The 25,320-nt window shown below is 38.3% G+C and overlaps 1 protein-coding gene across 3 annotated transcripts in view; it reads right to left on the minus strand.

Annotated features, from left to right (window-relative positions):
• The window catches only part of KDM4C (lysine demethylase 4C), a 409,790-nt gene that overhangs the window by 104,973 nt on the left and 279,497 nt on the right, over positions 1-25,320 (minus strand). For all 3 annotated transcript variants that reach the window (XM_027549308.1, XM_027549310.1, XM_027549309.1), the window contains 2 exons: positions 17,167-17,222; positions 14,602-14,710 (listed from right to left, as the gene is read on the minus strand). In XM_027549308.1, the coding sequence (XP_027405109.1) occupies positions 14,602-14,710; positions 17,167-17,222 (165 nt within the window). The remainder of the gene's footprint in view (positions 1-14,601; positions 14,711-17,166; positions 17,223-25,320) is intronic.

Below are 25,320 nucleotides of genomic sequence, written 5' to 3' on the forward strand. Positions count from 1 at the left end.
TTAAAATGAAAATAGGGTGGAATCCCCAAATTAAGTAATGAAAGATGATTTTATTACATTTCAAGTATATGTTTGTGGTACAAACTATTCTAAGTAGATTCCCACAACTGTAAAGAAAGCTATTAAGTATTCAGTGCCCCAAATCAACAGCTGTCAAATATAAAGCTGTGATATCACTGAAGCTGGGGAAAGGCAACTGAATAGATCTGTGGATAGTGATTTTTTTCTTTTAACTACAGTGGCTGACTTATTACATTTCTCACCACTTAAGAGTTTTTAGAATTAAATATGGGTCAACAATCATTAAACACATCAACAAGTGACACTCATTGAAATAAATCATACCAAACGGCCAGCTTATTATAAGCTACTGTGACACTACCACTGCTTTCATAAATAAAAAATGAGAATTAAACTTTCATAGTAAAATATTTCACCAGACTAGATTGCGAATTTTGACACAGTCAATTTATCATTGTAAAAATCAGACGAGTCTCAGTCGGCTCTGGTCAGAAAGCTCATTAGTCTACTAAAATTATACCTTTGCCAGGATGTCATGATTCTTTTACTGAGAAATATCTGCCATTTAGTGAAAAGATTTCACAATATTTTTTTGCTTTGTCCAAAGAACGTTAAGTGTTTAAAACTGATGAATTTTAAAAAACCAATTATGAACAGATGGCTGTAAGAAAAAAAATCTTGCAAGTTTTAGTTAAACTTAAGCATGATTCCTATAATTAAGCTATCTGTTTTCCATTTACTGAAAGTAAAATATTTTGCTCCTAAAGAAAGGTGGAATGTATTTTATACTCTGAACAGAAAAAAACAAAACTATGATTTAAAATTTGATCCTAAAAAACTATTAGTGAAAAGATGTTTTTAAACTAAAATTAAACTGAAATTAAACTCAAAGCCATTCTGAAATGAATACCTTCTCGTGAGCCTGTGCAAACCCTTGTGACTCTTACTGCAAATCCCCTTTCACATGTAGGCACTCATCCTGGCAATCTCCATACACACTGTCTTTACTGGTTGGCAGACACATTTATCTTTTATGAAAACATTTATCTTTCATGAGAATACTCATCCTTTTTCAAATCAAACTTTTTCATTTCTATAGGTTTTTCTTCCATTTTCAATGTTCTTCATTTCTTTCACTCTGCAAGAAGACATAAATGAAACTTGCAAGGCTAACACTGTGTTACCTGATTATTATACTTCAGAAAGAGTACAGTAAGTCCTCTACATATGAACCATCAAGTGTCAAACTTTCAAAGATGTGAACATGCATGCTGTAGGCCGGCTGCTGTACTGTACTAGTGTACTTTTCAAGGTACTGTAAGATTAAAAATCTTTTCATTTTTTTGTTTTTCTATGTACATTATTATTTGTGTGAAAAGTATTATAAACCTATTATAGTAAAGTACTATCCAGCAGATTGTGTTAGTTGGGTACCTAAGGTAACTTTGTTAGACTTAGAAACATACTGGATTTACAAATGTCTGCTTGGAACAGAACTTGTTTGTATGTAGGGGACTTAGTGTATACAGAGGCAAATACAATATTATCATAAATCGAATTCACATCCACACAAAGCACAGCTGCTCAGCCAGTTCAGTTCAGTTGCTCAGTCATGTTCGACTCTTTGCGACCCCATGGACTGCAGCATGCCAGGCTTCCCTGTCCATCGCCACTCCCAGAGTCTGCTCAAACTCACGCCCACTGAGTCAGTGATACCATCCACCTATCTCATCCTCTGTTGTCCCCTTCTCCTCCCACCTTCAATCTTCCCCAGCATCAGGGTCTTTTCCAACGAGTCAGTTCTTCGAATCAGGTGGCCAAAGTATTGGAGCTTCAGCTTCAACATCAGTCCTTCCAGTGAATATTCAGGACTCATTTCCTTTAGGATTGACTGGCTTGATCTCCTTACAGTCCAAGGGACTCCTAAGAGTCTTCTCCAACATCACAGCTCAAAAACATCAGTTCTTCGGCACTCAGCTTTCTTTGTGGTCCAACACTCACATCCATACATGACCACTGGAAAAACCACAGCTTTAACTAGATGGACTTTTGTTGGCAAAGTAATGTCTCTGCTTTTTTAATACGCTGTCTAGGTTTGTCATACCTTTCCTTCCAAGGAGCAAGCGTCTTTTAATTTCATGGCTGCAGTCACCATCTGCAGTGATTTTGGAGCCCAAGAAAATAAAGTCTGTCCCTTTTTCCATTGTATTCCCATCTATTTGCCATGAAGTGATCAGACTGGATGCCATGATCTTAGTTTTTTGAATGTTGAGTTTTAAGCTTGCTTTTTCACTCTCTTCTTTCACTTTTATCAAAAGGCTCTTTAGTTCCTCTTCACTTTCTGCCGTAAGGGTGGTGTCATCTGCATATCTTAGGTTATTGACACTGTTTCTGAATTACTAACCAGTAATAGTTACTGAGCTTCATGTGACACCTAGGAGCAGCTGGTAAATATTTACATACCCACGAGAAGTAGAATTCTAACATATGTTTCTCCTGTGTTCAACCTAGTTGGAATACACAGACTTCAAATCAAATATGCCCAAACATACTTCCTCCTCAACCCCATGCCCTTCTGATAAGAACAAGCCCTATGCACAGCATGACCAGTCTCCCAGCTGCTTATCCAGAACCCTAGCCTCCTCCACACCTAGTCCAAGACAACCCCACCTGCAATCAATTCATTCATCTCCATCTCAGCTTTACACTTAAATCATTTTTCACATTATCACTGAAACTGGCCTCACTGGCCCCAGTCCTGCTCTCTCGAACACATTCTCCCCACCAGAAGCAGAATACCCATTTGAAACACAAACATGATCTATTATTTCACTTCTTAATCAGCATCAAAGGTTCTTCAATGTGTTCAGAAAAATGTACAAAATCCAGTAGGAATAAAATATGAGCCAGATACACAATATTTAATGTTTTAGGAGTCACATCAAAAATACAGGTGAGACTCTGCTTCTATCACATGGCTTATTTCTGTGTGTAATTTCCCTTTACTTCTCCTTAAAGGACAGGTGTGATGGCATTTTGGACCCACCCAGATAATCCCAAAATAACCTCATCTTAAAATCCTTAAATCACATCTGTAAAAGTCCCTTTTCCAAATAAGATGTGACATTTTACATGTTCCAGGGATTAAGACCTAATATCTTTGGGTGAACATTATTCAGCTTACTACAGTAGGTGATAAATAATACATACTAAATAAATGGACAACTTATTTAAAAAAAAAACAGGTGAGGAAGAGGAGAATGAGGGGGTTATTATTCAATGAGTACAGAGCTTCTGCTTGGGAAGACGAAAATGTTCTGGAGATAGCGGGGCATGGTGGTTGTACAACAATGTGAATATACTTAACGCCATGTGTACCACAGAGCTATACACCTAAAAATAGTTAAAATGATATGTGTTATGTTGAAAAAGTGAAAGTATTAGTCACTCAGTTGTGTCCAACTCTTTGCAACCCTATGGACTGTAGCCTGCCAGGCTTTCTGTCCATGGAATTCTCCAGGCAAGAATACTTGAGTGAGTTGCCATTCCCTTCTCCAGGGGATCTTCCTGACCCAGGGATCAAACCAGGGCTTCCTGCATAGCAGGCAGATTCTTTACCATCTGAGCCAAAAGGGAAGTTATGTTGAAAAGTCAAAGTGAAGTCACTCAGTCGTGTGCAACTCTTTGTGACCCCATGGTATGTAGCCTGTCAGGCTCCTCCATCCATGGGATTTTCTAGGCAAGTATACTGGAGTGGGTTGCCATCTCCTTCTTCAGGGCATCTTCCTGACCCAGGGATCAAACCCGGGTCTCCCACATTAGAGGCAAACTCTTTCCTGTCTGAGCTGCCAGGGGACACATGTTACATTAAGTATATGTAATTGCAGTAAAAAGGCCGATGAAATTAATTTTACTAACATAAACTAACAAACGGATCTTAACAAATCCAAACTATTATTATTTTAACATATAACCAATATAAAAATAATTACTAATCAGATATTTCGCGTTCTTTTTTTTCATACTAAGTCTTTGAAGTCTGCTGTGTATTTACACACACCTCAATTTGGACACTAGATTTTCAAGGGTGTTTGAAATGTAAAATGTGGACCTACCAAAATTACACTTGTATTTCATGTGCTTATGCTGCTTTCATTTTTTAACTTTTAAATTAAACACAATCTAAAAGTTCAGTTCTTCCGTAACACTAGCCATGTTCTAAGTGTCCAGTAGCTGCCAGTGTCCAGAGGCTACTAAACTGGACAGCACAGTGCTACATCATCTGAGGCTTCCCCTCCTCAAGACTCATCCTTCCCTCCTCACACCTCACGCTCTGGCTCTGCTGAAATGTCATTTCCTAGACCTTACGTTCCCTCCCACTTCCAGGGTACTGAATATCCTGTTCCTTCTCCTGACCTTTTCTTCAGTGCACCTCTTCTCCTCCTTCAGGGCTCAAACAAGGCATTATGAGGCACTGCTTCTTCCAGCAAGTTTCTCCACACCTCTTGACTGCCAACCCTTGTGCCCCAAATTCAGTAAGGTCCTTCACTGCATTCTGGACTTTTACTACAAAAGAACTTTTCATGCTGCTTTGTAAGCACTTGTTGAATTTTCAGTAACTTCCCATTATCCTGTAATATCCATAAAAGCAGAAATGATGTACATTTATCACCTAACCCCACAGCAAGTCCTAAAGAGATATTTACTGGACAGATGAATAAACAAATGAGAGCGCACCAGGAACCTACTTTCTCCTTGTAAATATTTATCTGCTCTGACTCTGATTGGCTAAAGGCAGTTCACAGAGATTTAGACAGCAAGGGGTTGCATCAGCTACCATAAGCAGTGACTAACTTTTGAGTGTAGCAACATGCCAGGTCCTTCACTATCTCATGTCATTCTCACAACCACCCTGGTTTACAGAAAAGATTCCGAGATGTTAAATTGTATGGCCAAGGTTGCTTAGGTGGTGGACGTGGAACTCAAAACAATCTCAGCCCAGAGCCTACACGCTCAATCTCAATGTAACAGAGGCTGAGAATTGCATGATCCAAATGGCAATACAGATAAATGCACAGAACTGTTGATATTTAAATCAATAAATGCAAACTGGGCTGGTACCTGTATTTATGAGCTTGTCTTAGAAAATGACATCCCTAAATTGTGGGAAAATGCCTAAAATAGATCACACTGACTTACATTAATGACAAGTGTGAAAAGATTGTCACTTTACATAAAAAAGCATTTTATAATTTTTCGTTGATTTTTAAGAGCCCCTTCCGAAGGAATAAATAATTAATACTAAAACAGTGGAAAAATAAATAATAATGGATCCATTGCTTAACAATAATGACTGTACCTTTCAAAATCTAAAACCTCTCTTCTGTTAATCACTGTTGACCAAGCAAAACCCTATGGGTTGTTTAAAGCCATCCGGCAGCCACCTTGGTTTGGCAAGCATTTGTAGGCATTGACTCAGTTGATGTTGGAGTGAAAGGGGTGATTCCATCGCTGGAACCCTGACCCCAACTCACTCACCCAATTAAAAGATCCATCAGTAATCACTACTCACACAGACAAGATCAGGGAAAAAAATGGAGCATTCAGCAATGTAAGTCAAAAGATAAGATGACTCTCTCACAATACTTTTTAATCATGAATTATCTGAAGTTCTACCCATCTGTTTAATAACGTTTTTAAAATTAGTCCTCAGGAAAAAAATGAGTTCAAAACTGAAAAATTTAAAGGCTCCAATCAATTTCCTTTTGCCTCACAGTTGTCTTTCAGCAGATAAAGAAAAATCCATAGTAACAAGATAACATTTCATGCATTTACACATTTTCTCCTATAGACATCTAAAGCCTTCAGAAAGTATATTATTTGTAGTCATGCCCATCTGACATTTTCCATTTTACTCAAAAGATTTTATGGTTTGGTATTACAGCAATATACAAATTTGACAGCTTGCAATAGGATCTAGTCCCTGTAGCAAATCATTCTGACAGTTAAGTACTATACAGCTACTAATGTACTTTTTTTTACACTACACTTATTTAAAAATCTTGCAAAGTTGGAGACATGCATATGTTGAAATCCTGAAGAATGTTCTTAATGAGGTAATAAATTTTATACTGAGCATATTAAATAACAGGACCCTACACACCACACCACAATTTGGTCATTTGTAGTATCACTTATTCCCCTTTCAGTAATTCTCTATTACAACCAAATTTTTCCTCAACTGCATTTTAAACAATAAACTTGCTCATCACTGTCAATGTTTATTATCTTCTTAGAATTTCTCTTCATCTTTAAAAATAACAGAAGACGTGAATAAATCAGTACATGAGTTTATGTGAAACATAATGACTTTTAGTGATTGCCTTTACAACACATTTTTTTTCTTTTAAAGTGATGAAAGATAATCAATATGTCTTTGCATTCTCCGAACTGCACTAACAGAGGCTCTGTTGAATACAACTATGATTTCCTCTAGAAAGAAAGTGAAGCTGCTTTCTCACACTGCTGTATCATTCACTAAATAGGACTCAGAGTGATCTTACAGCATGAGAGGCAAACCCCATCAGTAATTCTATTTTTAGTATTTGATGCATCTGATAATATAAGCCAGTTAGCAAGAGAATAAGTGTATTCCTTTAGGAAATAGGAAAGCTGAATGTATTTTTTTTTTTTTTACATCCTTGATTCAACTCTTCAGATGGAATACCACAGTGAAACTACTCTATTTTCAGAATTGATGTACCTTTCAAAACTATAATCTTTGGCTTTCAAGTTCACTATTATTTGCCTTCAGGTACAAATTTTAAAGTGCATAGAGGCTTCTAAGCAGAATAGTTGGCCTCAGCCAGATACTGAAAGGTTTGGAGCTCCGTCATCACTGCAGTATAAATTCCTTTTCAAAATAATGTTCTTCACTCGGAGAACACTTGTGCCTGTGCTTGGTTCACTTGTCAAATACAAGTCGGAGGTCATCAAACGCCTGGGGGCAACTTCAGCTATTTCAAAAATCATTTCTCCCTCTATTTGGCTGCAGAAATAAAATTTCAAAACCCATAGGAATGTCTGCAGACATAGAAACCAGAGGTAGTCACTATGCCGCTGTGAGAAAGGTGCAAGGTGCACAAATACCACCAAGTTCTCTATGCAATGACAGCACATGAGATTTTCTTTGATACATGCAACTGAATATTTCAATAATGCCATAAGAATTCTATTCGAGAACTTTCTCTCCAAAAGGGAAAACCATTTTAAAACTAATTGTTACATTTGGGGTCTGCTGCAATTTTCCAAGATTTCTTATAACCCACAAACTTGCCTTGTTGTTTTATTTATATAAATTCAATGAATATTTAATTAATTTGATCTTCAAGAAGTGATTGATGTGTATAATAGACATTCACAGTTAAATATGTAACAAATACAATAATTCTGTGCTGATTTACTCTTTTATTAAATGTTCTTCCCTTAAATTTTATAATCAGATTTAAGATTGGTAATCTGTTTCCTGACTCTGCTGCTGTCTTCTGTGTGATCATACTATAAAAGCATTGCCCTCTCTAATTTCCCGTTCTTAATTGTTCCTGATAATTTTTACCCTATATTTTCTATTATGAAAATTTCTTTAAAAAAGACATTCTAACTTCAGTTGTGTTTTACATCTCCCTACTTCCTTTTTTGTTGTCATCTTCTTTGCACAATTTTTCAAAGATTTAATTATGACCAGAAATTCAATTATGACTGTGGCCAACCAATCATATTAGTAGAGAAAACAAGACAGAATGAAATAAGAAAAGGAAATGACTGAGTAAATTCTAAAATCTATACCATGTGGGAGCAATTTTTTCTTCTTGTCCTCAGGCATACCAACCCCAAGAGTGCCTACCCTGAGCACACACTCAAGTGGGGAGTAGGAGACATTCCTGGCATCCGCTCCATTCTTTTCCCTACCAGGTGCCAACGCTCTGACATCCTTTGGATAAGCAGAGAAGGTACCGCAGGACATGGGCAAGGGGGCTGGGAACAAAAGGACTCATCACAAGGATAATTTTTCCCAAACTGAAAGTCATTCCGAACCAAAGGAATCCATTCTAAATGAGTAGATAAGAAAATGCTCAGTAATCTAGAACCTGTGTTAATAATGAGAAGAATGCTTAAGTTGACAGAGAAAATGGTTCTCCCTTTTGAACATGGCTTGGACCCACAGACTATTCAGGTAACATTCGGCCACTTCTCTCTTGTTAAAGGGGTGATTCTGCCTAATAACCTGGTGTTTCCAGAAAGCCAACTGTAGCATTTTTAAGATGGTGTAGCCATTACTTTATTAGCCCCTAGACAATTATTCTACACAGAAGTTAAATATTGTTCAAGAAAGAAAAGGGGGGAGGGGTGGACAAACTAATTGGATAAATACCACTGTAGCCAAATATATTTTTGTGGTATTTTGTTTAAAAATAATAATGAATTTTATTAAAGCATTTAAATTAACAGCCACATTAATAAAATACAATGTCTTGAAAATAACTCCAGTGCCATCCATTTAATTATGGGACTTGAAAGAGGCCACACCTGTGATATTAGCAAACAAGGTGGCTGGATGAGATAAAGGTTCTTCACAAAACACACACTATTTTAGGATCAACATAATCCACTGAAGAACACTGAAAGAGCTGTGTTCCATTCGTTGTCTCCTTTTTTTAATGGTCATTATAAGAGGAAAAATCTGCTATAGCAAACAAATCCTTTCTTACATCCTCTACAAGAATCTTCCTACACAAATAATTGTACAGAGGAGTATTTCAAAAACCACAAGTTGAATCTATGAATAAATAAAAGGCTAACAACAATATTACCAAAATATTCAAATAGCTCTGCATAAACTCCAATATTCTGTATTCTAAAAAGACTACTACTAACAATAAGCATTTTTTATATATAGCTTTCATACCTCAGAAGACATTTTAAACTCGCTTGCCATAAACTGTTCTTTAAGCCTCTTACAGTTACTAGCCCTTACTAGTGTTGCTTATTACTGATATATAAAAACACTAACTTGCCCCAAGGGAAGAGCAACTCTTTTCATATGGCTAAATGAAAACCTGAAAACTAAAAACCACCCTCTGGAATTCAGCACTTTGAATGCACAGCAGGCAGCACTTTTTCTGCCCTGCTGTCAGCGAGAGCCCTCCTTGGGTGAGAGCACCCGATCAGGCATCACATCTCTGTCTGTCTATCTGTCTCTCCCCCCGACACACAAAGACACATACACAGACACACCTACACACCCCCCTCTAAAATTGGGCCAGGCTCTGATTAGGCACTTTCTCAACGAGGTGGTTTAACGGCAACTGGGTAAGAAATTGGAACAGCAGCACCACCTAGTGGGCACTGGAGAGAGGCTCAGATTTCCCTTGCCTCTGCTTCAGTCAGGTCACTCTAGGTTTTCAATCCCCAGCTGACCAGAGGTTCCAAGATCAGAACTCTCAGACAACAGGGAAAGTGTTCCATGCGTATTCAGAGACTCTCCAAATTACTGCTAGGCTCTGTTGCCTAATCACATGTACCCATTGATGCAGATAAGGTAACCAGTGCCTTGTTTTAAAACTGCTTGTGGAAGAGATGTGCATGAATTTAGCACCATGACTTTTAAAGGATTTTTCCTTTTTAAAAAAAAAAAAATAAAGGACAAGTCATTTCATACTGTCTGATCAAATCCTTCAGCCACAATAATTTTGTGTCAGAAGCATAAAGAGTAAGTAAAATTTTGCTGCCTTTTTATTCATTTCATGAATATTTATTCAGTACCTACCATATATATGCACATACACACACATACCACATAATTTTAATCTATGATACTTGATTAGTAATCAAGGTTGTTCTGTTATATTTAAAATGGATGACCAACAAGGACTTAATACATAGCACATGGGACTCTGCTCAATGTTATGTGCTAGTCTAAATGGAAGAGAGATTTGGGAGAGAATGGATACATGTATGTTTATGGCTGAGTCCCTTCACTGTTCACCTGAAATGACCCAGATAACCACGATGGTATGGTCACCCACCTAGAGCCACACATCCTGAAGTGTGAAGTCAACTGGGCCTTAGGAAACATTACTACAAACAAAGCTAGTGGAGGTGATGGAATTTCAGCTGAGCTATTTCAAAGTGTAAAAGATGATGCTGTTAAAATTCTGCACTCAATATGCCAGCAAATTTAGAAAATTCAGCAGTGGCCACAGGACTGGAAAAAGTCAGTTTTCATTCCAATCCCAAAGAAAGGCAATGGCAAAGAGTGTTCAAACTACTGTACAATTGCTCTCATTTCACATGCTAGCAAGGCAGTGCTCAATCTCCTTCAAGCTAGGCTTCAACAGTACATAATTGAGAAACACCAGATGTACAAGCTAAATTTAGAAAAGGCAGAAGAACCAGAGATTAAATTATCAACATTTGCTGGATCGTAGAAAAAGCAAGGGGATTCCAGAAAAACATCTATTTCTGTTTCATTGACTATACTAAAGCCTTTGACTGTGTAGATCACAAAAAACTGTGGAAAACAAAGAAATGGGAATACCAGACCATCTTACCAGTCTCCTGAGAAACCTGTATTAAGCAGCAACAGTTAGAACCAAACATGGAATAACAAACTTGTTCAAAATTGGGAAAGGGGTACATCAAGGTTGTATACTGTTACTCTGCTTATTTAACTTCTATGCAGAGTATATCATGTGAAATGCTGGGCTGGATGACTCATTTCCAAAGAGCCAACACATTGGAAAAGACCTTGTTTCTGGGAAAGATTGCAAGTAGGAGAAGAGGAGGGTGACAAGATGTTAAGGGGTGACAGAGGATAAGATGATGACAGAGGATAAGATGGTGACAGAGGATAAGACTCAACGAACATGAGTTTGAGCAAACTCCGGGAGATAGTGAAGGACAGGGAAGCCAGGCATGCTGCAGACCATGGGGTCACAAAGAGTTGGACATAACTTGGAGACTGAACAGCAATAACAATCACAACATTGTTAACTGGCTATAACCCAATTCAAAATAAAAAGTTTAAAGTTTGGGGGAAAAAAGTAATCAAGGTTGCTCAATTTCTATAAGAACTGCTGCTGCTGCTAAGTCATTTCAGTCATGTCCGACTCTGTGTAACCCCATAGACAGAAGCCCACCAGGCTCCTCGTCCCTGGGATTCTCCAGGCAAGAATACTGGAGTGGGTTGCCATTTCCTTCTCCAGTGCATGCACACATGCTAAGTTGCTCCAGTTGTGTCCGACTCTGGGCAACTCTATGGACAGCAGCCCACCAGGCTCCTCTGTCCACGGAATTCCCTAGGCAAGAATACTGGAGTGGGTTGCCATTTCCTTCTCTGTCTATAAGAACAGGTAATGTTAAGATACTAAATTGGATCATAAAATCAATAATTGTACAGTAGCAAATATACATCTGTTGCCAAATGTTATTGCATTATTCACAAATAAGAAATTTAAACAATCAGCCAAAAAAAAAAAAAAACACCTCTAGGGATGCTTTTTAAAAGCAATTAAGAACTTCTATTTTGCCAGACTGCCACTTACTTCTTTAAACAAAGATATTATCTTCCTGAAAATGACAAAAACTTTCTCATCGTGTGTATGTCTTCTCTGTGTGTGGACCAGGGGGTTCTCATATGGGGGTGAGATATATCTGGCATTGCTTACTTTCTTTCTAGTTTTGTTGAGAAGTACCTGACATACATCACTGTATAAGTTTAAGGCATACTGCATGATGGTTTGATTTACATATATTGTGAATGAATACCACAGTATGTCTAGCTAACATCCATCTTCTCATATAGAAACAACAAAAAGAAATTTAAGAAGGGAAAAAAATTATTCCTGTGATGAGAACTCATAGGATTTATTCTCTTAGGAGCTTTCCTACACAATACACAGCAGTCTCAGCTATAGTCATGATGTTGTCCATTACATCCACAGTGCTTCTTTACCTTATAACTAGAAGTTTATACCTTTTGGCTTCACCTGTTTGGTCAGGGATGCTGTGATCTATGATACACATGACAGCCATCCACAACAATTAACTGACCTAAAACGTCAACAGAGCCAAAGCCAAAAACGCCCAGTCTAGACTGTGAGATGCTGGAAGAAAGGAACAAATTCTTACTCAAAAATGTACACCAAGTATTTGGTAAGGTCAGGTAATAACTGTTTGGCAAAATACACTGACACAAACATCTAATTCCTATCCCCAACCCCCGATCTGTGTGAATAAGAAAGCAGATGAACAAGCCAGCATCCAGAAAAGGGCTGGCTATAGCTCCAGAAAAAAAGCGAAACTGACGCTAGCAGACACACACACATTCACTAAGCAGACACAGTAAACATTCCATCTAGACTCAGGCCAGCGGAGATGAATACTACATGAAATGACTGCTCTTACTTCTAGCTGGATGCACACTGATTAATGAAACTTCAAAAGAATATGCAACATACACAATCAAGGTGGCAACCTTTGCCATTTTTGGAGGCCATCATCAGATTTCAGATTTCTAGATACAGTTTCTTGGCTGGCACTGAAATGATCCATGCTGGCCCTCCCTGTTGTTCCATTAAAACCCCTCTCAGACTGGTATTGGTGACAACAGATCACTAGGGACAATCTGTAGACAAGAGTAGCCGGTACACAGGTCCTTAAAGGGAAGCATCAAGAGCAGTGACCACTTATTCCAAGGGGCATTAATGTGATAACAGAAACCATCTTTTAGGAAAGAGACCCAAAGGTGGGTGTTAAATGTAGTGTTGGAATTTCTACAAATACATATTACTTGTAAACCAGAAAAAAATTAAAATGTAAGACATTTGTTAGTATTTGTCACACTAAGCATTACGTTTTGTAGTATGTAATGAACTCAACGTTTTTCTTTATAACCTGCCTTACAATCCTAATTCTGGCAATTTTTTTGTTTATTTCTTTCTTATTGGTAGGTTGTTTTCCTCCAATGAAAGATATTTTTTATAATTTTTAATGGACAAAACTAATGCATTCTATCCTAAAGACCCAAACAATATCCACAGATAGAATATGTATCAATTGAATAATGAAAACAAGTTTATATAACTAAAAAGCAGTAGATGAAAAGCAGTTTGTACATAAAATATAATGTGATATAGGATTTATTGTATTTTTTCTTTTTTCTGTACCAATTTTCCAACCTTTGGGCTGTTAAAATTTTTACACTCAAACTGCACTTATAAGAGAGGACAAAATTAAGGCTACATATGAGATTTCTTGAAATCAAGCAGAAATACAGCAGTCAGCACAGTCACAGAAGACACTACTTCTGCCTCTCTCTCTTACTTTTTAAACTGGTGATCAAGATATAAGGTTGCAAACATTTTCCCTTGGAAGTTCATGAGCTGAACAACCTTACTCTCTTCTGATGGTCACCATGAACTTTGAAGGGCCATTTAAATGCCCCAGTTATTTCCATCTCATTCTCAAAACTTCCATACCACACTCTGATCATGTTGGCAGATGATCTCATATCTGCCAACAGCAATCATCGGGTGTAGAAAGGGCCACATATTTTCTAGCTATGTGAAATTCTTAATGGAGCTATAGTGGAAAATAACAGGGTTCACTGAAAGACAGAATCTAAGTTCCTGAAACAGAAGTCCAGAGACAAAACACCCTGCTACCCAGTGGGGGAGAGACTACTAATAACAAAGAAAGAAACACTCAGGTTAAAGAGTTACAGCTCAGTGTCGGAAATAGTGGAAAGACCCCAAGTTAGAAATAACAAGGACTAAACAAATTGTAGGGTATTAAGTACACTTGTAAGACATGCTTCAGTATTTTAAAGTCATGCAATTTACCTGTAGGAAAAATTCTCATTAAATGTGAAATATTAAGAGCCTGAACTAGTAATCTGTTGACTCACAATTTAACAGAACTCCAAGATAACTTCAGTGTTGAGGACAAAAAAGGCCTCCCTTCTCATGAAAAAAGAAAAAAAAAAAAGAAAAAAAAAAACAATCTAACAAAGAGAAACAATGAGAAGATAACCAGTCAGAGAGTTGGGCAATTTAAATGAACTTTATCTGTTGGTGAGAAAATCCCTCGGGAATGATCAAAGTTTCTCTGCAAGTCTCTTCTCGGTGAAGAGATGATGAAATCAAGTTAGACTCGTTTTTCTAAGTCAAGGCCAACCAAAGACAGGCAACAGACAGAAAGACTAAGCAATTCAAACAAAGATATTTGGATAATTTGGGTCAGTTACTAACAAACTTTACCGATAACCTTGAGATTGAAAAGTCACATTAATTCATGAAATGCAGTATTCCTTTGCCTTACTGAAGACATAATTTGTAGAAAGCTATATGCATACTTACAACAGAAAAAGAATACGTACAGGTATGTAATTTAGGCTAAAAGTATAAAAAATGTAGAATAATTCAATGAAGCTAAGAAAAAAGTATGTGCATGAATAGAAATATTGAGAACTTGAAATTAACACTAATTTATGAGGAAAAAAAAAAAAGTATTGGCACTCACCAATTTTAACCTCTGTAAAGGTATTCTGCCTACATCTATCTGTGTCCTTTCTGGGACATTAGTAAACCGGACTTCTGGGACTGCAACGGCGCACATGACATGGGCCCACCTACAGGAAACGAGACAGAAATGTAAACAAATGTTCCCTAAACTTAACACGGCCTGTACTTCCACCAGGAGGTGACAATTCACATGCATGGGAAACACACAGATGAGAAAGCAAGCCCAGAGCACCTATGTCCATCACAAACAGACTCTCTGAATTTCAAAGCTATTGGATGATACCTGGACAGACTCAGTGCCACACCTGCCCACCACAGTGACAGGAAGAACTAGGTGAAGACCAAAGTATACTATCATTGTATTTATATGTTTCTACATATGACTGTAAAATACTGAGATGCATGTCTGCTATTTCACTTGACATTGCATTACATAGGTGTTTAATATACTTAAGATAATTAATATGTGGCAAAAGATTAGTTCAATTAATAAAAGGTATGAAAATGAAATGAGTATACCATATAATCTTTTTATATAATTTTGATGTCATGAAGCAAACCAGAATAGCAAAAATTCTCTAGAAGAATTAATACAGATTAAGTCTTTAATTAAATTGTTTCTTATTGCAATCCTACTATAATCAAAGGAACCAAGAGATAAGGGGAAATGAAATTTAACTTGTTCCCTGTTTCCTACTAAAACCCTTGTGCTCAGTTCAGTTCAGTTGCTCAGTCATGTCCGACTCTTTGCAACCCCATGGACTGCAGCACGCCAGGCTTCCCTGTCCATCACCAACTCCTGGAGGTTACTCAAAAACCTTGTGCATCTCCTTTCAAATTCTGAATCACTCCAGAAAAATGACAACGTCCTCATTAACACTATTAAGTTTCTCATAAGTATTATGCCTCAAACAAACATAAAGACTCGAGGTTTAAAGAGATTTTGAAAGAATTATCAAATTTGTCAACTTATTTTTAAGTCAAAGCATGTTATTTCATTCAAATAATGTAAGACTCCATCCTGCCTTTAAAGACCACCAGGAGAGAGAATAAGTATCAACCCCAACAGGGTACTCTTTCATATCTAAATAAATGTTATAATTTATAGCAAACATTACTTCTTTTTGTCCTAGTCCAAGGGAAGGAAGAGAAGTCCTTATCGCCTCCATCTTTACAGGAACTGGCAGTCTGCACCATTCATGTAACAGTCCCAGAACCAGTCAATAGTTTTCAGCACAGTGTCAATCACATTAACTAAGACTAAGAGATGAACATCTAAAATTGAGCAAACACACAGTCTCTTAGACTAAACTTTACCAACACAGAAATGATAAATGCCTTTATTCTCCCTTATAATCAATCAGAAACATGTGTACATGCACATGATTACATGACATTACATTATATTACTCCAGGAGTCTCAACTCCAGTGTCCATAGGGCCAGGCAGGATGAAACCAAATAAACATATACTGGTAAATCATGGTAACCTAGAGAATGTCTACTCTCTTTAGGCCAGGTTCTCATCCTAACTGATTATTGTCATATAAAGATGCACAATCATTTACCAAGTAAAGATGAAAATCTGGATTTTTATATAACTCTCAACTTTTAAAATCTGAATTAAATTCATAAAATGGTGGCAGTCAAATAAAACATATCTTGGGGCTGGATGTGGCTCCCAAGTGCCATAATACAACCTATACCTAAATTATTTCTACAAGTCTCTAATTTATAGGAAACTATAATTTGCACTGGCCCCATCTTAAATGATTAAATTGGGTCATAAAGATAAAATTCATGCAAAAATACATTTCAGCTGCTGCCATAGAAACATTACCCATCTTTTTTGTTCACTTATGAGTCTCTTCATATTTTCCAACTGTCCCCTTTAAACTGTAAAATCAATCTTTTCTCCCTGTGTTTCTATTTAAGAATATACACTTTCTTAATTTACTGGTGTTAAAAGTAAATGGTTTTGTTCTAACACTATGATTATAATTGATTTTATTTATCTGAAGATAACAGATTTCATTGTTTTCAGGCATATTCTGCTTTTATGACAACAGCAGCATTCATCAAATTAAAAACAAGAATTCCAGTGGCACGAGAATACAGGCTGTCTTCAAGCTCTGTTAGTGAAAGAGGGATTACTCCTTATGATGTCAAAGACAGAACAGAAGCAGACTGAGAACACCTTCACCCAGCAGAAATGTGCTGTCAGTAATGGCTTCTGGAAACGTACAAAATCTCCACCTTGCACCTGAACAGCAAGAGCTGTGGAACAGCGTGGGAGAGATGTTCAAGGAGAAGGGGACACGGGGATACTTACGGTTGACTTATGCTGTTTTATGGCAGAAACCAATACAACATTGTAAAGCAACTATCCTCCAATTAAAAATTATTTTTAAAAAGATCAAACATTTTAACTTATTAATAAAAACAAAGCTGTGGAACGCATGTGTACAACAATGAGAAGCAAAGCACACTGTAAACCCAGAAGTTCAACACTCAACAGAGGAGAAGGAAATGATGAAATTCCGCACAATTAACGCACTACTTACTTATTGTTCTTAGTTTCCTTAAGAGCACCCCCTCTCAAATTGCAGAGACAGCACTCCTAGGGCAGAAACAAATGCCACATAATTATTAGAGTCATGTAATAAAAGTCAGCACTATTTATCTAAATATCCCCATACAGTCTATTTTTTTATTTTAAATTAAAACTATCAGGAACTTCATGAAGGACTATCTCTTAACAGTTCAAGAAGGGAGAGGAAAAAGAGAGATGGGAAGGTGAGAGACAACCAAAAGTGTTCTGGGTGTGTGTATCTCCTGGAGGGAACTGTCATTATTCTAGCATCAAGAACGCCATTGCTGGGGGGACCTGTGACTCAGAAACTGGTGTGTGGAGAGGTAGGTACCAGCATTCTACAACAGGGCACACACATACGACTCCCTTGAGTTCTAGGAATCCATTCCTGAATACAGGAGGGTTAAAACACAGAGTAGTGGCAGGCTTTGTTCTAATATAGAGATAAGCAGGAAGTTCTTTATAAGAACACTCTTCACAAAAGTATCACTTGGGTCTTTCTGTGGGCAAATATTGTTGGAAAAATTATTCTGATAAATGCAGGCTTTCCAGAAAAACAGAAAACAGTGCCATAAAATGTATTCCTTTATCTTCCCCACACTGACTTTACATTTTTGGCACTTTTAAAAAATAACTGCACTTATTTATTTATTTTTGGCTGCGCTGTGTCTTTATTGCGGCGAGCTAGAGCGACTCTCTAGTTGTGGTGCGTGGGCTTCTCATGGCTGTGGCTTCTCTTGTGGTGGAACACGGGTCTAGGGCATGCTGGCTTCAGTGGTTACTGCATATGGGCTCAGCAGTTGCAGCTACCAGGCTCTAGCACACGGGCTCAACAGTCGTGGCACATGGGCTTAATTGCTCTGTGTCATGTGGGATCTTCCTGGACCAGCTATTGAACCCATGTCATCTGAAATGGGAGGTGGATTCTTTACCACTGAGCTACCAGGGAAAGCCCTCTATTTTTGGCATTTTTATGTGTCTTAGATTGGCATATACTTTTTACTCCAAGATGACTCCCTTTACATAATAAAGATATACTTATCACTTCTCATTACAATTTTATGAAAAACTCCATAAGAAAACATGGCCAAAAAGTAATGCAATGACTTCTGTTGACCTAGAATTTTTAACTAAATATCTAAGCAACGTTTTTATTTTCAACCTCAAGCTTGTACTCCCAGTTTACTGCACTAGTATCTTTTTTTCAATAGTTACAGGTTATTTGGTGGGTTTTTTTTTTTTTCCTTCAAGCTGTCTATATAAAATTTCTTTATCTATTCTCCCAGGTGATCTCCTTTAAATGATTTTGACAGCTTTGCCCAAGCCTGTGAAGATTAGATCCCTCTAACTTATCTAATAATAATGGGGTGTCAAACTCTGCAGCATTTATTTTTGTGAGAATAACACCAAAACTACTGAGGAGGATCAACATATCTATAGAACTCTTAATAGGGAGCAAAAAAATAAAAGAAAGAAAATACAAGAAATTTTCAATGGTTTTATTTGTCTGGAAGTCTCTACACACTGATTTGAAGTTTTCCCTGGTGATTATTAAAGGTTCACAGTAGCAAAAGGTCCACATTAGCTGCCCTGTGGACATCCATTTGAATTCATCACAAACCCAGCTCAAGAACTTGATAGAGAACATTCTTTAGTGTAAAGCCATATTCCAGGGGCCTTTCAAAGAACTGGTTTTGATGAAACACACAACAAAAGGAAAATTTCACACTCAAAATACTGAAAATGAAAAATGGAATAATTTGAATTATTCAATAACATCCAAATTATTCAGTAACTATTTCATAAAATGTTTTTGACTTTCAGTATTTTTCCAGTAATTTAACATACTTTCTAGAGACAGAATGAAAATAAAACACAAGGTCAGATACTTTCATTCAATATAAAAAGATGTGAGTATGAAGTGGGAATGTGGGAAGGGAGAGTTGCAGACTGTGAGGAGTACAGACACTGAGAGAATTAGTTGTCTGATTAATGAAACTAGTAGTGAGAAGAAGCCTAAAGGGATGAGTTGGCAGAGTTAAAAATAGCACAGCAGCATGGAGGCTGCTCCATACACCTGATTAGGATCAGGAACAGGCACATGTGCTGCAGCACACGACTACAACAGGAAGACCATCCTGTAAAGTGGAACCTGTAGACTCAAGAAGTTAAGTGGAGTTGAGAAGACTCTCACCTGCCACAACATGAAACTTGTTCTTTTGATACCTCCCTCTCACAAAATCTAATGGACAATTCAAAGTCCTTGGTTTGCCTAATTTCTTGGCAGCATTCAACATAATTGATTGTGCCCAAAACAGCTTCTTCCTGTGGTTTCTATGACCAGACAGTCTCCTCATTGTCCTCCATCTCAAGCTGATCCTTAGCTTTCTTTTACAGGCATCTTTTTCGAGCTCCTTAAACACTGTAATTTCTGTAGTAGGGCCTATTTATTCCTCTCTCCATACCTGTTTGCTGGGCATCTGATGCACTACCTTGATTCCCTGAAGATCACTGACGCAAACATTTAACTTCTGTCATGTCTGACAGTCCACAGGAATCTCAAACATACGTGCAAGACTGAACTCATGTCTTCTTCCCAAGCCTATACTCCTTCAGCTTCCCACCAATGGCATCAACCAGCCATTCTAGCTCAGGCTAGAAGGTACAATCTTCCTCTCATCTGAGATTGAATCAACTGAACTCTGTAAATCCCACCTTCCTTGAGTTTCCCTCTAAAATGAACACATCCTTGACATTTCAGTGTAAATGCTGATTCCTCAAGAAGGGGTCTCCTAATTCCCTGCTCATTTACTTCCCTCTTGTTACTCTTGTTAACTATTTGTTGAATTTCTTCTGCTGTCCTCACTAAACTGTTAGCTCAGTGAGTGCTGGCAGAAATTTCTTAGGTGACTCTTTATAATGACACCCAATAGACAGAGCACCCTCCATGAGAATTTGTTAAATAAATTAGAAAATACGGCAAAATAGGCAGAGCGAAAATCCTGAAAATCATCAAAGCGTCACAAAACTGCTAAGACTGTGTTCACATACTGGTGAGAGTACTAAGGAAAGAAAACTTCAGGCTTCAGAGACTTAACATAGAGTTAAAAAACACTGATTTGCCATGGAGTTATTTTTGCCATGATTTACTTCAGTAGAAATCATATTTCTTAATAAAGGACAAAAAAAAAATCTGTGGTCAAGTAAAGCTACTTTGATCTACATGATATTATATGATAACATGGTTTCTTTTTAATTTACTTAATTTGAAAAAAATAAGTAGGAAAGAATAAAATCATATCCAGTTATACCATTTTTCTTTTTGGGACTCAATATTCCTCACATAGGTCAAACAAGCTGGTCTGGTAGAAACACAAAGATGTCAACCTTTCAAGTCATTCATTTGTAAATTAATTTGAACTAGAGCTTCCCTGATACCTCAGTTCTTAAAAAATCCACTTGCAATGCAGGAAACCCAGGTTCAATTCCTGGGTTGGCAAGATCCGCTGGAGAAGGGATAGGTTACCCATTCCAGTATTCTTCGGCTTCCCTTGTTGTTCAGCTGGGAAAGAATATGTTTGCAGTGCAGGAGACCTGGGTTCGATCCCTCAGTTGGGGAGATCCCCTTCAGAAGGGAAAGGCTACTCACTCCAGTATTCTGGCCTACAGAATTCCATAGACTATACTCCATGGGGTTGCAAGGAGTTGGACACGACTGAGTGACTTTCACTTCCACTTTCTTTACTACTATTTATTTTTCAGCTAGCAGATGTGATGGAATTCCAGTTGAGCTATTTAAAATTCTGGAAGATGATGCTGTGAAAGTGCTGCACTCAATACGCCAGCAAATTTGGACCACTCAGCAGTGGCCACAGGACTGGAAAAGGTCCGTTTTCATTCCAATCCCCCAAGACAGGCAATGCCAAAGAATGCTCAAACTACTGCACAATTGCACTCATCTCACATACTAAAGGAATGTTCAAAATTCTCTAAGTCAGGCTTCAGCAATACATGAACCATGAACTTCCAGATGTTCAAGCTGATTTTAGAAAACACAGAGGAACCAGAGATCAAATTGCCAACATCTGCTGGATCATGGAAAAAGGAAGAAAGTTCCAGAAAAACACCTATTTCTGCTTTATTGACTATGCCAAAGCCTTTGACTGTGTGGATCACAATAAACTGTGGAAAATTCTGAAAGAGATGGGAATACCAGACCACCTGACTTGCCTCTTGAGAAACCCGTATGCAGGTCAGGAAGCAACAGTTAGAACTGCACATGGAACAACAGACTGCCTCCAAATAGGAAAAGGAGTACATCAAGGCTGTATATTGTCACCCTGCTTATTTAATTTCTATGCAGAGTACATCATGAGAAACACTGGGCTGGAAGAAGCACAAGTTGGAATTAAGACTGCCGGGATAAATATCAATAACCTCAGATATGCAGATGACACCACCCTTATGGCAGAAAGTGAAGAAGAACTCAAAAGCCTCTTGATGACAGTGAAAGAGGAGAGTGAAAAAGTTGGCTTAAAGCTCAACATTCAGAAAACTAAGATCATGGCATCTGGTCCCATCACTTCATGGGAAATAGAAGGGGAAACAGTGGAAACAGTGTCAGACTTTATTTTGGGGGGCTCCAAAATCACTGCAGATGGTGACTGCAGCTATGAAATTAAAAGATGCTTACTCCTTGGAAGGAAAGTTATGACCAACCTAGATAGCATATTCAAAAGCAGAGACATTACTTTGCCAACAAAGGTTTGTCTAGTCAAGGCTATGGTTTTTCCTGTGATCATGTATGGATGTGACAGTTGGACTGTGAAGAAAGCTGAGTGCCAAAGAATTGATGCTTTTGAACTGTGGTGTTGGAGAAGACTCTTGAGAGTCCTTTGAACTGCAAGGAGATCCAACCAGTCCATCATAAAGGAGAGCAGTCCTGGGTGATCTTTGGAAAGAATGATGCTAAAGCTGAAACGTCAGTACTTTGGCCACTTCATGCGAAAAGTTGACTCACTGGAAAAGACTCTGATGCTGGGAAGGATTGAGGGCAAGAGGAGAAGGGGACGACAGAGGATGAGATGGCTGGATGGCATCAATGACTCAATGGACGTGAGTTTGAGTGAACTGTGGGAGTTGGTGATGGATAGGGAGGCCTGGTGTGCTGCGATTCGTGGGGCTGCAAAGAGTCGGACACAACTGAGCTACTGAACTGAACTGATTATTCAGGTTTCTGCCAAAATATCATTTCCTCCAGGAAGCCTTCCTTGCTTCTCCTCCAAGAGCAGCCTATGCCTATGTTAATAGCTAGGTAGAAGACAATATCAGACACATCAATTTTTAACGTTTCTTTTCTTTGTTTAAATAATACCTTACTGTCAGAAAAGAAAATTGGTCAGTCTAAAATTAAATAGGTTAACCATTGCTGAAAAGCAGCTCGAGTTTTCTTAAGAATCTGTACAATGTCTGATATACACAAAGGTTGGCACCGACCAAATATACTAATTGTATTAAGTATTGAACATCTTCAATTGCAGTGAAAGAACTGAATTAGGAAGTAGGAAGTGATAGTTCCATCAGGATAGTAAGTCATTGAATTGGTTACCAAAAATGAAAAGTCTTCTATTAGAAGAAGGGAGACTATATTAAAGGCCTGCTACTGCTGCTGCTAAGTCGCTTCAGTCATGTCCGACTCTGTGCGACCCCATAGACGGCAGCTCACCAGGCTTCCCCGTCCATGGGATTCTCCAGGCAAGAACACTTGAGTGGGTTGCCATTTCCTTCTCCAATGCATGAAAGTGAAGTCACTCAGTGGTGTCCTAATTCATTTCAAAAAGCATGCCAGAAACCATGTACGTTCAGTTCAGTTCAGTTGCTCAGTCGTGTCTGACTCTGTGACCTCATGAATTACACCACGCCAGGCCTCAGTGTCCATCACCAACTCCCACAGTTCACTCAAACTCACGTCCATTGAGTCAGTGATGCCATCCAGCCATCTCATCCTCTGTCGTCCCCTTCTCCTCCTGCCCTCAATCCCTCCCAGCATCAGAGTCTTTTCCAATAAGTCAACTTTTCGCATGAAGTGGCCAAAGTATTGGCGTTTCAACCTCAGCATCAGTCCTTCCAATGAACACCCAGGACTGATCTCCTTTAGGATGGACTGGTTGGATCTCCTTGCAGTCCAAGGGACTCTCAAGAGTCTTCTCCAACACCACAGTTCAAAAGCATCAATTCTTTGGCACTCAGCTTTCTTCACAGTCCAGCTCTCACATCCATACATGACCACAGGAAAAACCATACCTTGACTAGATGGACCTTAGTTGGCAAAGTAATGTCTCTGCTTTTGAATATGCTATCTAGGTTGGTCATAACTTCCCTTCCAAGGAGTAAGCATCTTTTAATTTCATGGCTGCAATCACCATCTGCAGTGATTTTGGAGCCCCCCAAAATAAAGTCTGACACTGTTTCCACTGTTTCCCCATCTATTTCCCATGAAGTGATGGGACCAGATGCCATGATCTTAGTTTTCTGAATGTTGAGCTTTAAGCCAACTTTTTCACTCTCCTCTTTCACTGTCATCAAGAGGCTTTTGAGTTCTTCTTCACTTTCTGCCATAAGGGTGGTGTCATCTGCATATCTGAGGTTATTGATATTTGTTCCGGCAATCTTGATTCTAGCTTGTGCTTCTTCCAGCCCAGCGTTTCTCATGATGTACTCTGCATAGAAGTTAAATAAGCAGGGTGACAATATACAGCCTTGACGAACTCCTTTTCCTATTTGGAACCAGTCTGTTGTTCCATGTCCAATTCTAACTGTTGCTTCCTGACCTGCATATGGGTTTTTCAAGAGGCAGATCAGGTGGCCTGGTATTCCCATCTCTTTCAGAATTTTCCACAGTTTATTGTGATCCACACAGTCAAAGGCTTTGGCATAGTCAATAAAGCAGAAATAGGTGTTTTTCTGGAACTCTCTTCCTTTTTCCATGATCCAGCAGATGTTGGCAATTGGATCTCTGGTTCCTCTGCCTTTTCTAAAATCAGCTTGAACATCTGGAAGTTCATGGTTCACGTATTGCTGAAGCCTGGCTTGGAGAATTTTGAGCATTACTTTACTAGCGTGTGAGATGAGTGCAATTGTACGGTAGTTTGAGCATTCTTTGGCATTGCCTTTCTTGGGGGACTAGAATGAAAACTGACCTTTTCCAGTCCTGTGGCCACTGCTGAGTGGTCCAAATTTGTTGGCGTATTGAGTGCAGCACTTTCACAGCATCATCTTTCAGGATTTGACATGGTTCAACTGGAATTCCATCACCTCCACTAGCTTTGTTTGTAGCGATGCTTTCTAAGGTCTACTTGACTTCACATTCCACGATGTCTGGCTCTAGGTGAGTGATCACACCATCGTGATTATCTGGATCGTGAAGACCTTTTTTGTATAGTTATTCTGTGTATTCTTGCCACCTCTTCTTAATATCTTCTGCTTCTGTTAGGTCCATACCATTTCTGTCCTTTATTGTGCCCATCTTTGCATGAACTGTTCCCTTGGTATCTCTAATTTTCTTGAAGAGATCTCTAGTCTTTCCCATTCTGTTGTTTTTCTCTATTTCTTTGCATTGATCGCTGAAGAAGGCTTTCTTATCTCTTCTTGCTATTCTTTGGAACTCTGCATTCAGATGTTTATATCTTTCCTTTTCTCCTTTGCTTTTGGCTTCTCTTCTTTTCACAGCTATTTGTAAGGCCTCCCCAGACAGCCATTTTGCTTTTTTGTATTTCTTTTCCATGGGGATGGTCTTGATCCCTGTCTCCTGTACAATGTCACGAACCTCATTCCATAGTTCTTCAGGCACTCTATCTATCCAATCTAGTCCCTTAAATCCATTTCTCACTTCCACTGTATAATCATAAGGGATTTAATTTAGGTCATACCTGAATGGTCTAGTGGTTTTCCCTACTTTCTTCAATCTACGTCTGAATTTGGCAATAAGGAGTTCATGATCTGAGCCACAGTCAGCTCCCGGTCTTGTTTTTGCTGACTGTATAGAGCTTCTCCATCTTTGGCTGCAAAGAATATAATCAATCTGATTTCAGTGTTGACCATCTGGTGATGTCCATGTGTAGACATT

Source organism: Bos indicus x Bos taurus, chromosome 8, assembly GCF_003369695.1.
Source record: "Bos indicus x Bos taurus breed Angus x Brahman F1 hybrid chromosome 8, Bos_hybrid_MaternalHap_v2.0, whole genome shotgun sequence".
In the NCBI taxonomy this organism is placed as follows: Eukaryota; Metazoa; Chordata; class Mammalia; order Artiodactyla; family Bovidae; genus Bos; species Bos indicus x Bos taurus.